Source organism: Molothrus ater, chromosome 15, assembly GCF_012460135.2.
Source record: "Molothrus ater isolate BHLD 08-10-18 breed brown headed cowbird chromosome 15, BPBGC_Mater_1.1, whole genome shotgun sequence".
NCBI lineage: Eukaryota > Metazoa > Chordata > Aves > Passeriformes > Icteridae > Molothrus > Molothrus ater.
In genome coordinates, this window is record NC_050492.2 from 14,908,317 (window position 1) to 14,920,519 (window position 12,203).

A 12,203-nucleotide genomic window follows, 5' to 3' on the forward strand; every position below is an offset into this window, starting at 1 on the left:
AGGCAGCAGGGGACAAAAGCGACAATCCCCGACAGACCCCTCTTGCCAGGGCCTTGCTATGGCCAAGGGAAGAAGGCAGGGGAAGGGAGAGCAGCTCAGCACCCCCCTTTTCCCCCTTCAAATAGCCACAGGCACCTTCGTTAAGGAAGAGGATTTATCAAAATTAGAAAAAGACACCACAAATATTTTAAAAAAACCCCAGCTGGAAAACATCTACCAGTTCAAATCCCCCCACCCACCCTCCCCCCGTTGCCCCAGCACAGGGAAGAGACATGGGATGTCTGGGAGGGGGAGAGGCAGGTTGTGCTCCCAGAGCTGCCCTTGCCCCCAGGCTTTTAGGGACAAGGGGACAGTCACGTATCTCATCACTGCTGGGGAGCCTGGTCAAAGCAGAGCACCTCCCATGGGAGGCTCCTCAGCAGCCACCTTCAGTGACTGATTTTCTTTGGCCACTTGCCTTTGGAACAAGCCCCCCATGCCCCAGAGATGAGGCAGCAGAGGGGGGCCCTGCCAGAATCCCCCCATTCTCCCCAGCACACAGCTGCCTGTTTATAAAGCTCCCAAGAACAGGACACACCGAGCTGAGCCCGAGGTCACAGCCCTGCCAGGCTGGCAAGGAGATGAGCCAGCTCCTTGCCCCACCTGTGCTAAGCTCCCACCCTCGAGGGCAGGCAGGTGCTGCCTCCCTGGGTGCAGCAGCTTCATCAGGAGTCGTTGGGGAGCCCGAAAAGCTTGACAGTGCCAGCCTCCCTGCTGCTGTCATATTTGCCATCTTTGTCGTCACAGGCGAAGGCCAGCAGAGGCCTCTTCGGGTGCCAGGCCACTGTGAAGGTGGGGGACTCACACTGCACCTCCCAGAGCTTCTCTCCTGCATGGAAAAGGAGCCAGGTCAGCCTGGAGAGCCTCCAGTCCCCTCTGCTGCTCACCTCCCCGAGCCAAGCACCTGCTGCTTCCCTCAGCAAAGGGGAGAGGCAGCACAAACGCTGCTCCAGCGCCTTTTAGTCACCCAGTGACAAGGTACAGACATGACAGGCATGTCTGCCACAGACTTCTGAGGCACAGGCTCCCCCTCATGGCATTCTCTGCACAGGAAAGCTCTTCCTTAGCAGACGGATTCCCCCTGTGTCCTCCCAGCTCTACCAGCACTTCTCCATCCAATTCCCTCCTTGCTGTTCCCCAAAATAAAACCATTACCTGTCTCCACCTCAGCAATGTCAATGAAGTGATCTTCTGATGCTGAGGCCAGCATCTTCCCATCATGGCTGAAGCTCAACGTCCGCACGGGCCAGTCCAGCCTGCAGCAACCCAGGGGAGCAGACAGTGAGGCACTGCCACCACCGTCCCCAGAGAGGGGGAAAACGATTTTGGAACAGCTCTACCTACCTGGAGAAGCACCTCACACACACCAGCTCATCCACGTCCCAGAGGCTGACCAGTGCATCAGCACTGCCTGTGGCAAAGTACTTCCCCATGGGATCAAACTTGATGCAGATGCAGTTGGAAGGATGGGCGTTGATGGACTGGATGGGTTTCAGCTCTGGGTAGCTGTGGAGGTGAAGGGAGAGGGCAAGGAGCAGTGAGAAAAGCACAGGGATTTCCTAGAGCAGGGCAGGCATGAGGCACACCAGGACTGGAAGCAAACCCTGCCAAGGCAGGACTCACTGAGTGTCCAGTGAAGGAGGCAAAGCATCAGGGACCATTTTGGGGAGCTGAGCCCAGCCCACAGTTGTGGCAACCTGAGTTCCAGCAAGCTTATTCCCACCAGAGGGCAGGGGATTGCTGGGATGTGGGGCTCAGCTTTCCCAAAAGCAGCAAAGGCACTTGCAAATGACTGCAGCCAGCCCAGCCCACCAGCAGCCATGGGCACCTGCCTGAGGATGTTGATGCAGCCATTCCCATTGGTGAGGAAGAACATGTTGTTATCGTTGTTCCAGGAGATCTCATTCACCTCAAACTTGAACTGTTCCTCAGCTTTGGAGCGATGTGTCTTGGCATCAATGAAGGTGACCACATCATCCTTGTTCCCCACAGCAATGGTCTGTCCATCAGGGCTCCAGCAGATGTTGATGTTCTCACCTGAAAGGACAGAAAGGTAGCAGGTCCCACTTCCACTCCAAACCATTCCCAAATGGGAAAGACTGCCAGTTCTTCAGTCTAACACACAAACCCTGCACAGCAGCTATCCAGCAAAACCAAACTTGTGACAAGTACAGCTTGAAAACAAATATGTCACAGCCCATTTCAGCCAAGATGGGACCACAGCAATCACCAAACAAGGTCATGCCAAAGATCCTCTGAATCCTGTCATCTCTGAGATACAGAAAAAGCAGAAGCCAAAAATACCTTTGAATAAAGGTAAGAACATGGCAGGTTGCTGTTATACAACTTTACAATGCCATTCCCAGCCCCAACAACTCAAAACTGGACATTTCCAAGACCATAGATGGTATTTGGGTTAAGCAGCACATGAATTCAAATAGTTTTTCTGAATCCACACAAACTTTCATTTCCACCACACCTCTCTGTAAACATGCTTTTCCTCAGCCTCCAGCCCCACAGCCCACTGACTCCAGAGACAAGTACAAATGACATTTTAACAGCCAGCACCTTATTTCAGCAGTTCTACCAGTCCTGAACCCACGGTAAATCAGCTCTCACATGATGAGTGCAACACAAATATAAAGCAAAGGTGTCCAAACCAGAAAGAACCACAGGAAAGGTGCAAAGCTCTGTGCCACTGCAGATGGGTCCCACACAGCTGAGCTCCTGCCGGGACCCAGCTGGGAAGGTGCCCTGGGAAGGCAGCACTCACCTTTGGTGTTGACGGTGGCGATGCACTTGGTGGTGCGGACATCCCAGATGCGGATGGTTTTGTCCCCTGACGCTGTGACAAACAGGTCCGGGTTGCTGGGGTGCCAGCAGAGCTGGTCCACGCTGTCCCCGTGGCCGCGGTAGTTGTTCTCCTTCACCTGGAGGGTGCGAGCAGACGACGTGAGGCTGTGCCCAGCTCCGCTCCAGCTCCTGTCCCACATCCCAGCACGGTGCATCCCAGCTGGGACAGATCAGGAGGGTCCCCCCGCCACCCCAGTCCCACCATGGTCACAGCTCCCGCCCACGGCCGGCCAGGGTGGAGAACCCCGCCGGGCACCACCAGCTCCATTCCCGGCCGGCAGACCCGGCCTGCGCTGCCCCTCGCGAAGCTCCTGTTCCGGTGCACACCGGGTACCCACCCCCAGGCCCGGCACCGACCACCGGGACACTCTCCCGCTTCTGGACCCCAGCCCAGGCAGCCGCGCCCGGGCTGCCCAAGGGCTCCCGGTACCGACCCGCACCGCCCCCGCCTGCCCGATGCCGGCGGATCTCTCTCACCAGCCGGTCCTTCTCGAGCAGGAAGACGCTGGCGGTCTTGTCGAAGGAGCCGGAGGCGAGGCGGCGGCCGCAGCAGCTCCAGGCCACCGAGTGCACCTTGGCGCCGTGCGCCGGGAACTCGCGGCTCCGCGTGTTGGCGCGGAACAGCTCCTGCATGGCCTGCACGTAGGGCGACACCGCCATGGCGGGGCCGCCGCCACCGGCACCGCCACCGCCGCGCGCGCCCCGCCCCGGCACCGCGCCTGACGCCACTTCCGCCGCCCCCCCGCGCCCGGCGCGGCCCCACCGGCGGAGCGGAGCTGGCGCCCGCCGCCGAGATGGACAACAACGTGGTCCTCGTCAGCGATTCGGACTCGGAGGGCGCCCGCTCGCCGCCGCTCCAGCCCTGCCGCTCCCGCCACTCGCTGCCTGGCCCCGCCGTGAGTCCGCGGCTCCCGCCGGGCACGGCGCCGCTGCTGCCCCACACAAGATGGCGGCGCTGCCATGGCGGGCAGGGACGGGAGGCGCGCACGGACGAGCACCCTCGGGGGCAGTGGAGGGGGTGGGCGTGTGTTCCCCGGTCCGGTCCCGTCCGTCCCAGCCGCGTCCTCAGGGACTTCCCACCCTCTTCCCAGCACCTCCCGCCAGCAGATCCCCGTTCCACAAGCGCGCTCCCCGCAGGAGTCCCGGCCTCCTTGGCCATATACCCTCAGCAAGAGCCCGGTGCCTGCCACAGCGTGTCGCGGTGCCTTCGCTGCACCCCGAGAAGGGTCCGGCCCTGCAGAGCTCAGCACCCGGCGGGGTCGGGATGCGGTGGGGCGGCTGCCGCCCCTGCTCCCCGCGCCGCTCCTGGGCCCTGTCCCGCTCCGCCGGCGGCTGTGGGGCAGGTGAGGCCGTGCGGCGGCGGTTGCGGGCACGAGGCTCGGGCCCGGACGGGGAAACACGGTCTGTCCCCGGCCCTGCACCGCTGTCCCGGGTCCTGAGGCGGTTGGAGCCCTACACCCTCCTCCCTCCGCAGCTCCTCTTGCGTCCCGCAGCCCGCTGGGCTTTGCCCTCTCCTTGGGGAAGGCAGCAGGTTTGAGCCGGGGGAGGAAAGTGGATTTAAATTCTCTGCTAAATGTGTTCGCTGCTTTGAGGTGCTGAGGGAGATTTTTTTCCCAAGAGCAAACAGGTTCTGACCCTGCCTGGGCCTTCCAAAAGCTTGAGAAGTGCAGTGTGTGGTCTGCTGCTGGTGCAGGCACAGCTGCCTCCCCTGCTGCTCCTGCTGCCCCTCGGAGCCTGCATTGCCCAGCGAGGCCCAGATGGGAGTCCCCAAAGTGTCAGGGTTGCTGTAGCTCCAACTGGTGCCACAGATCAAAAGGCAGCTTCATTTCCTGCCACTCCTGTCCTCCAGAGCAGGTGATGTGACACAGAAGAGGCGGCAGGGTTTGGATCCTGTGCTGTTCCTGCCAGCGCCTGGGTACAGGAGAGCTCCCTGTGCTTCTGTTGCCCTCCCTGGACATGGCAGCAGGACTGGCATTTCCCTGTCATGGGAAGGAGCTGAGCAGGCAGCCAGGTCTGCTCTGAGCCAAGGCACGAGGACGTGAGCCCTGAGGGGAGTGGGGAAGAGCCTGTGTTGGGCTCAGGCTCAGCTGTGGTGCCAGAGGAGGCTGATCCCAGAGCTCAGGGCCACAGTCCCCCTTGGACAAGCAGAAGGGTCTTTGCCCCTTTTCTAGGCTGGTGCCCTTTTCCCTCTTAGACTGGGATTACAGTGCCATGGCAAGGGCTCCTGGCAGGACAGGACATTGACACTGCTGCTCTGTCCCCACAGGAGATCATTGACCTGACCTGTGAGGATGCAAACTCAGACCCAACAGCGTCGAGCAGCCTCGCCATCATTGACCTGACTGAGGACATGTGCAGGCCTTCTCCAGTCCACCCTTGGTGCTGCTCAGAACTCCAGAAATGCTGCTGCAGCAGCACACAAGTCCCATCCCCAACTCTGCCCCTCTGCAGAAAAAGAAACACAGGCAGTGCCAGAGCCAAGCCCTGCACCAGCATCGCACAACACTTCTGAGAAGCTCAGTTCCACCATGGTCACAGCAGAAACCATGGAGAACTGCAACTGCCTTTCTCCTGTCTCTAGGCACCACAGCTGGAGCCCAGAGCAAGATTACAGCACTACTGCCTTTAACAGCAGCTTGGACTCAGAGTCAGACTCAGACTGCCAGTCCCCATCTCCCCCCAGCCTGGACAGCAACAGCAGCATGGGAGCTGATGGCCCAGAGGAGGATCCTCCCCAGCCGTGCCTGGAAAGGAACCTCCCCCCAAGGCTGAGTCCTGCCCCAACCATTCCTATAACATCAGGAAAGCCCCAAAGGTCTTTGCCAGAAGCAAGTGACTTCCCAGCACACCAACCAATCCAGCAAGCCACTCCAGCCAGGACTGATGCTGACAGCAAGGCCTTGCTGGATAAACTGCACAACTTCAGCAGGAGTGGAGTCCAGCACCTCTTCCTCCAAGGCACAGCACCCAACAGGGACACACAGAAGGTAAACAGGGTTTGGAGCAGCCCTTGCTCCCCTTTGCCAGGCAGTTGGGGCTCTGGTTATTGCAGTTCCCTTCACAGTGGGCCCCACATCACAACTGGGTTTCTCTGTGTCTGGGGAGCTTTCACCCATTGTCTTGCCTTGCACACAGCAGAAACCTGAGCTCATCCCCAGGGGGAAGCTGAGCATGGTGCACACCACCATGGAGGAGAACATCCTGGACGACACCTTGTGTTTCCTGAACGAGTTTGTCTCCTGCCAGCACCGTCCCCCCAAAGAAATCATCTGCCACCTGATCAAGCAGATGCTGTTGGACACCCACGAAGGGGAGATCCTCAATGACATCTACACACTGCTGATGAAGATCCAAATGTATGTGTTCCCTTGGTCCCAGGGCTGGCTAGATGTTTCCAGGGGTCTGCCCAGCCTAAGGGTTATTCTCTGTGGGGCTCACCCACAGAACAGGGAGTGATTTCCCCTATAACCCAGGATAATCCTCCTGCCAACACAGGCACACCCTGGGCTCTCTGAGGGTGGGTCAGGGACAGCTTGTGACACAAGGGAGCCCCTGGGGACAGAAGAGTGTGCTTGCCTTGCCCTGAAGCACAGGTCTCATTTTTCACTGCTGTGACATGGCAGAAGTGCCTTCCCTGGGCAGCAGAAGTGCCTTCCCTGGGCTGCAGCAGTGCCAGCAGTGGCTGGAGCAGCTCCCTCAGTTTCCTCAGGCTTCCCACAGAGAGGTACAATGTTTTATGAGGCCACAGACATAGGAGTCCTGGGCATCTCCCTGGAGTATAAACCTTGTCAGGTACTTCCAAAAAATTAATGTGTTATGGGCAGGAGAAGGGATGAGGGCAAAGATGGAGAGAGGAAGGCACCTGAGCCAGGTGGGGCTGGGAGTGGCTGGGGAAGGGCTAAGAGGCTGCCGTGACTCCAAGCACATGGTCAGGCAGGTCAGCACAAACAGACATGGCTGTCCTTGCAGGCTCCATCCAGCCAACATCACCACGCTGGGATGGGACTGGACACTGGTGAAATTCATCATGGAGCAGCAGGTACTTGGCACCTTGTGTGTCACATGGGGCAGGGATCATCCAGCACACGCTGCCTAAGGGAGGGTGAGTGTTCTTAAATGCTTCCCTTCCTGTGGCTGTGCTCTGCTGCAGAGCTGGCCAGTCCAACAGCTGGGAATCCCACATTTATCAAGAGTGCTCCCTTACTCTGCACAGTTTTAGGCAGGTTGTCCCACTGAAGAAGGTGCAGATTAACTCTGGGTCACAGCACTAGTGAATGCCCAGCAATGCCCCTCAGGGTCTTGCCTGAGCCAGGCAGCTCCTCCTACAACTACTCCTCAGTAGGTACATCAGTACACTCCCAAGACAGCCAGCTTCCCTGGTGTTCCTAGGCCTGTGGTCCCACCAGACTCACGTGCTCTCCCTCTGCCCCCAGGAGAAGCCCCCTGGCTGGCTCCTCTTCCTGCAGTACGTGGTACAGACCCTGGAGGATGACTTCCAGCACAATCTGAAGTCATACCAGCTGCAGAAGTCAATTGCCAAGAAAGTGCTTTCATGTGACTTGTGCTTCAACAATGTCAAGTAAGGGACACCTCCTCCTTGTTCTCTAACCAGAAGCTCAGAGGCAGGGGCTTAGGGAACATTTGTCAAGACTCCAGCCAGACTTTCAGACTTTCCAAGAAGCAGACTTGGGAGACAAAGGGAAGCATAGGGCCAGCTATAGGGACTAGAAAATATTTACAAAAGCAAATCACCACAGATGATGCAAGGCCTTTCCAGTCACAACAGAATGGGCTTTTTCCAGGGATGAGGTCAGATTTGCATTGCACAGGACAGGACTGAGAAGGAGGCAGTCTGCAGGCAAGTGTACAAATCAAGAGAGCTCCTTTGTTGAGCTGTTCAACAGAGCTAGTTCCTAACTTGTCCAAGTGTGTGGAACATACTCTTCATAGTCAGGGCCTTTCCTCCAGCTCTAAGTGGATCTAGAGGTCAGAACACAGCAAAACATGGCACATCCCCAATAAAATTCTTGTTCTGTTCCAGGGAAGTGGTCAATTGGTTGGTGGCAGCAGTTACAGGAATTGGGTTCTCCCAGCCCCGGGAACAGCTGCAAGAAGCCAGGGCTGAACTTGGATCATCTTCACCAAGGCTGGCCAGCCCTCAGACAGAGCAGGCCCAGACAGCTTTCTTTGCCCAAAAGTAAGCTCCAGAATTCCAAAACTCCCTGCTGGCATTATCATGGACCCAAGTCAGGCAGAAGCCAGAGTCACTCTCTCACTGTCAGTTCAGGGAAGCCAGGCTGTACCTGTGACCAGCTTTGCTAGTTCTCCTTTGTGTTAAAGACTTGGTCAGCAAAAGACTCTCACCTGGTAGAAAACTGGCTCAGTGTCATCCTCTTGCATGCAGTGTAAGGCTGGAGCTTGTGGCCAACAGCCCAGGCAGCCCCATGCTGCTCCAGCACTCAGGAGAGCCACCAAGACTGCCCAAGGGTCAGTCTGGGGATGAGCTTTGCTTGCAAAAGCATCAGATTCAGAAGCCACCAGCAGACACCAAACCTGGCCCACTGCATTCCCATATCCCTCACCACACAAGGCTGAAGCAGGGACCATCCCCAAGGCTTTGCCTGGCAAGCTGAGGGGCAGAGTCCCCCTGTGCTGACTGTCCCCTCTCGGCCAGGACGATGCTCCTGCTGCAGCGGATGCTGGCCATGGCAGTGGAAGTGGACAGATCTCCCACCTGCAGCTCCCGTAAGATTGCAGACGACATCTTCCCGTTCATACTGAATATCCCCCTGAGGAGCCAAAGGTGAGACAAGCATGTGCAAGGCAGCATTTGCCTGTGTGATCAATTATCTGATTCCCAATTTACATCCAAGTCTGGATGCATAAAGTTCTACAGCATATAGAAAGGCCAGCCAGCAAGAGCGTGGCTGTCTCCCCCATGGAGATGCAGCATCACCAGCTGAGCAGATGATGTGTTGATGGAAACACACCCAAGGTGGTGTGCTGCTGAGAACAGTCAATTCTCCCACTTGGTAAAGTTGTGACCTTAAAACTGTAAGGAGGGCCTGAAAAGCAGTACTGTGCAGCACAGCCAAGCACTGGCAAAAAGACATCACTGATTCCCATAGGCAACCAGGTAGTCAGAAATATGATGCAGTTCCTGCAGCTTTGCCTTGGCATCCTTTGTTTGCTTCTTTAAGAAATTCAAATGTGAAGCCAAAGCACAAGGGAGTGAAGAGACCACTAAGCCCCCAAGCATTTCAAACCCATCTTTCAATGCCCAGCAAGCAGCCCTTCATATCCTTTCAGCAGAACTCTGTGCACACACCAGGTATAAACCAAGCCAAACTGACTCTAACCAAGGTGTCACTTTGCCCAGGACAGATGTAGATCCTTCTACTCCTGACCCCACATCACCCTTGCTTGGCTGGGCTCCCTGCAAGGCAGCAGCAATGAGCCACTGCCACACAGGCTGCTGGGCAGGGTGAAGTGAAGCAGCTCAGTTTGCTTTAGAGACTGTACTCACTTCCAGCTGCTGCAGGTCACACCTGAGGATGAAAACATGGATAACAAAGGTCTCTCACCACATCTGGTGGTCTTCCTTCCAGGCCATGGCAGTAGCCCCTGCAGTCACCCCACATCTGCACTAGGTCAGCAGGAGCATGCTGGAACAGTTGTCTCTGGTCAGGCTGTGGTGTCCACCAAAGTAAATTCCTTTTGTGTTGCAGGGAAGCTTTGTTAAACACCATGGAGAGCCAGCTCCTGCGCTGCAGACTGCTGGAGCTGCTATTCCAGCATAGTTGTGATGTGCCCACAACCTCATCCATGTCTCTGGACAAGATCCTGTATTTCCTGAGCCACTCCTCTGTGCTGCCACAATTCCAGGTATCCAGTCCAACCTCTCCTTTGATTTTTTTTTCCTCTGAGAAAACTTCTAAGAACCAAATACTGTCTTCTGTCCTAGGATGAAACAGCAACGTGGCAAAGGTGGGATGAGATGCTGCAGTACTTGAGTTTGCTGCTGCTGAGTTACCATAGTGTAAAACTGGGTAAGCAGTGCTTGTTCTGGCCCTAACAGTCTCATCAAGAGGCTGCAGCACAACAGCCAAATTCCTCTTCCTCCTCTCATCACTACTGGACTCATGGCCAGTGAATCTTAGAAAGACAGTGTGCCTCCATCCATGACAGGAACTATTCCCAGCAGTCAAAAAGTGATGTTGCATTAATCAGAGCACCCACCTTGCTTTGCCAAGCTGAGCCCCTACAAACTAACCTTCTTCCTAAAGGAAGGAAGCACTTCCCAGCACTGGACAGTGCACAAGAGGGTGCTTTGTACCCACTGTGGTCTAAGTTGCTGCACAGTGGGTGGAAGAATAGGGTGGTTTAGGAGGAAAAGCAGAAGGCAAAGGGATCATAGAATATCCCAGGTTTAAAGAGACACACTACTGCCCCTCCATAGACACCCCATAATCCACCCTGTGCCTGAGAGTTGTCCACATGCTCCTGGAGCTCTGGCAGCTTTGGAGCCATGACTCTCCCTGGGGAGCTTGTTCAGTGCCCAACCACTCTGTGCGGGAAGACTTTTTCCTAAAAGCCAACCTAAATCTCCCTTGGCACATCTCCAGCCATTCCCTCAGGTCCTGTCACTGTCCTACAGAGCAGAGATGGAGCTGCCCCTCCCTCCTGAGAAAGATGTAGACCCCAGTGAGGTCTGATCTGTCTCCTTGAGGCTGAACACAGCAAGTGACCTAAGCCACTCCTCACGTGGCTTCCCCTCTAGACCCCTCACCGTCTCTGAAGCCCTTTTTTGGGCAAGCCAGGACACTTTCAGCACTTGGTAAACTGTGCAGGGAACACCACCCACAGCAGCCATGGAAACAGCAGCAATTCTGACCCCAGGAGAGTGGCACAGTCACAAAACACTCTCTATTTTGCCAGAAGTCTCTTCCAACTTCAGGTGCTTTAGCCCAGGGTTAAGGCTGTCATGAATGAATGCAGAGGAATCCACCATCATATATGCAAAGTCTCACTCCCCCTGAACTCCTAGATAATAATGACTGTTGTTGGGCTCTTTGGAGACTCCTTTGTAGCTGCCCATTTTGCCATTCCCACAGAAGACAAGGATTATACAAGCCTTGCCCCTTCCCCATTCCTGGGCTCTCTCTGCATGCCAAATGTGCTCCAGGAGGGGCCAGTTCCTTCTTCCCAAAGTCTTGTGCAGAACCATGGAGGATAACAAGAGGATTAGTCCCATTTCCAGCACTGCCTGTGGCACCCTGGGGTCCATCCCAGCAGCTCAGGCAGCCCTTTGGGTGCTGCCTCTCCCCACCAGCATTTCCTTTTGCAGAGCACCTGTGGACCTCTGTCAGTGACCGGATGAAACTGATTGCTCAGAAAGCCAAGGCCAGGCTCCAGGACAGCGATGACATCAGCCAGCTGGACATTCAGCTGAAGATGAATGACTTCATCAGCAGAATGCAGAAGACCCTGGGGGAGCCTTTCCCCCCACAAATTCAGGAGAAATTGTTCATGCTGCAGGAGTTGTTCTTCATTGTCACTGCTGCTTGATGGAGACAACCACTGCAGCAAGGGGGACAAAACTTCATGTTCTCAATATAAACCCCCCCATCTCATACTGCAATCTCAGCATCATGAGGTTGGTTTATACAGTTCTTTTGAAAGAGTTTTGGTTTACATTGTCTCTGAATTTCCATTCAAGTTTGCCTTGTTGTGCAGTTTTGCAAAGCACTTCGTACACTTTAAAAAGTGAGGTTTTTTTTCATTTTTGCTAAGACACTTTTGTCTTGATGACAGCACTGCCCAAAGGCACTTATTTGCCCCAACACGTCCAGGAGAAATTGTTCAAGCTGCAAGAGTTGTTCTTGACTGTCACTGCTGCCTGATGGAGACAACCACTGCAGCAAGGGGGACAAAACTTCATGTTCTCAATATAAACTCCCCCATTTCATACTGCAATCTCAGCATCATGGGGGTTGGTTTATACAGTTCTTTTAAAAGATGTTTGGTTTACATTATTTCAAAATTTCCGTTCAAGTTTACCTCATGCAATTTTACAAAGCACTTTGTAAATTTAAAAAAATAAATTCTTTTCATGTTTGCTAAGAGTCTTTAGTCTTGGTGCCAGCTCTGCCCAAAGTCCAGAGCTCTGTCAGATCACACCATAAGGCCATGCTTTAAACCTCAGCCTTCCAAATCCATGAGATTCACCTGTGTAATCAGAACCACAGCAGCAGCTGTACCTCAGTACCTGAATCTGTTCCATGACTTTCAGCTCAGCTTACACTCCAGGA

General features: G+C 55.3%; 2 protein-coding genes across 3 annotated transcripts; one reads left to right on the top strand and one right to left on the bottom strand.

Moving 5' to 3' along the window:
* Nucleotides 1-140: 140 nt before the first annotated feature.
* On the bottom strand, nt 141-3,748 carry THOC3 (THO complex subunit 3). Its single transcript, XM_036391357.1, has 6 exons — nt 3,370-3,748; nt 2,813-2,969; nt 1,872-2,076; nt 1,384-1,545; nt 1,195-1,295; nt 141-868 (listed from the first exon to the last, which is right to left on the bottom strand). The coding sequence occupies exons 1-6, from the start codon at nt 3,550-3,552 to the stop codon at nt 705-707; spliced, it is 972 nt and encodes a 323-aa protein (XP_036247250.1). The 5' UTR covers nt 3,553-3,748; the 3' UTR covers nt 141-704.
* A 1,421-nt stretch (nt 3,749-5,169) lies between these two features.
* Nucleotides 5,170-12,017, top strand: SIMC1 (SUMO interacting motifs containing 1). Of its 2 annotated transcripts, none has more exons than XM_036391355.2 (9): nt 5,170-5,879; nt 6,028-6,248; nt 6,862-6,931; nt 7,326-7,471; nt 7,934-8,089; nt 8,567-8,695; nt 9,621-9,777; nt 9,857-9,941; nt 11,240-12,017. In XM_036391355.2, exons 1-9 carry the CDS (start codon nt 5,421-5,423, stop codon nt 11,458-11,460), a joined length of 1,644 nt encoding a protein of 547 aa, XP_036247248.1. In that variant the 5' UTR covers nt 5,170-5,420; the 3' UTR covers nt 11,461-12,017. The 2 variants fall into 2 exon arrangements, with proteins under 2 accessions (XP_036247248.1, XP_036247249.1); XM_036391356.2 differs by having other exon boundaries at nt 5,389-5,879; nt 6,031-6,248.
* The last annotated feature ends 186 nt before the right edge of the window (nt 12,018-12,203 follow it).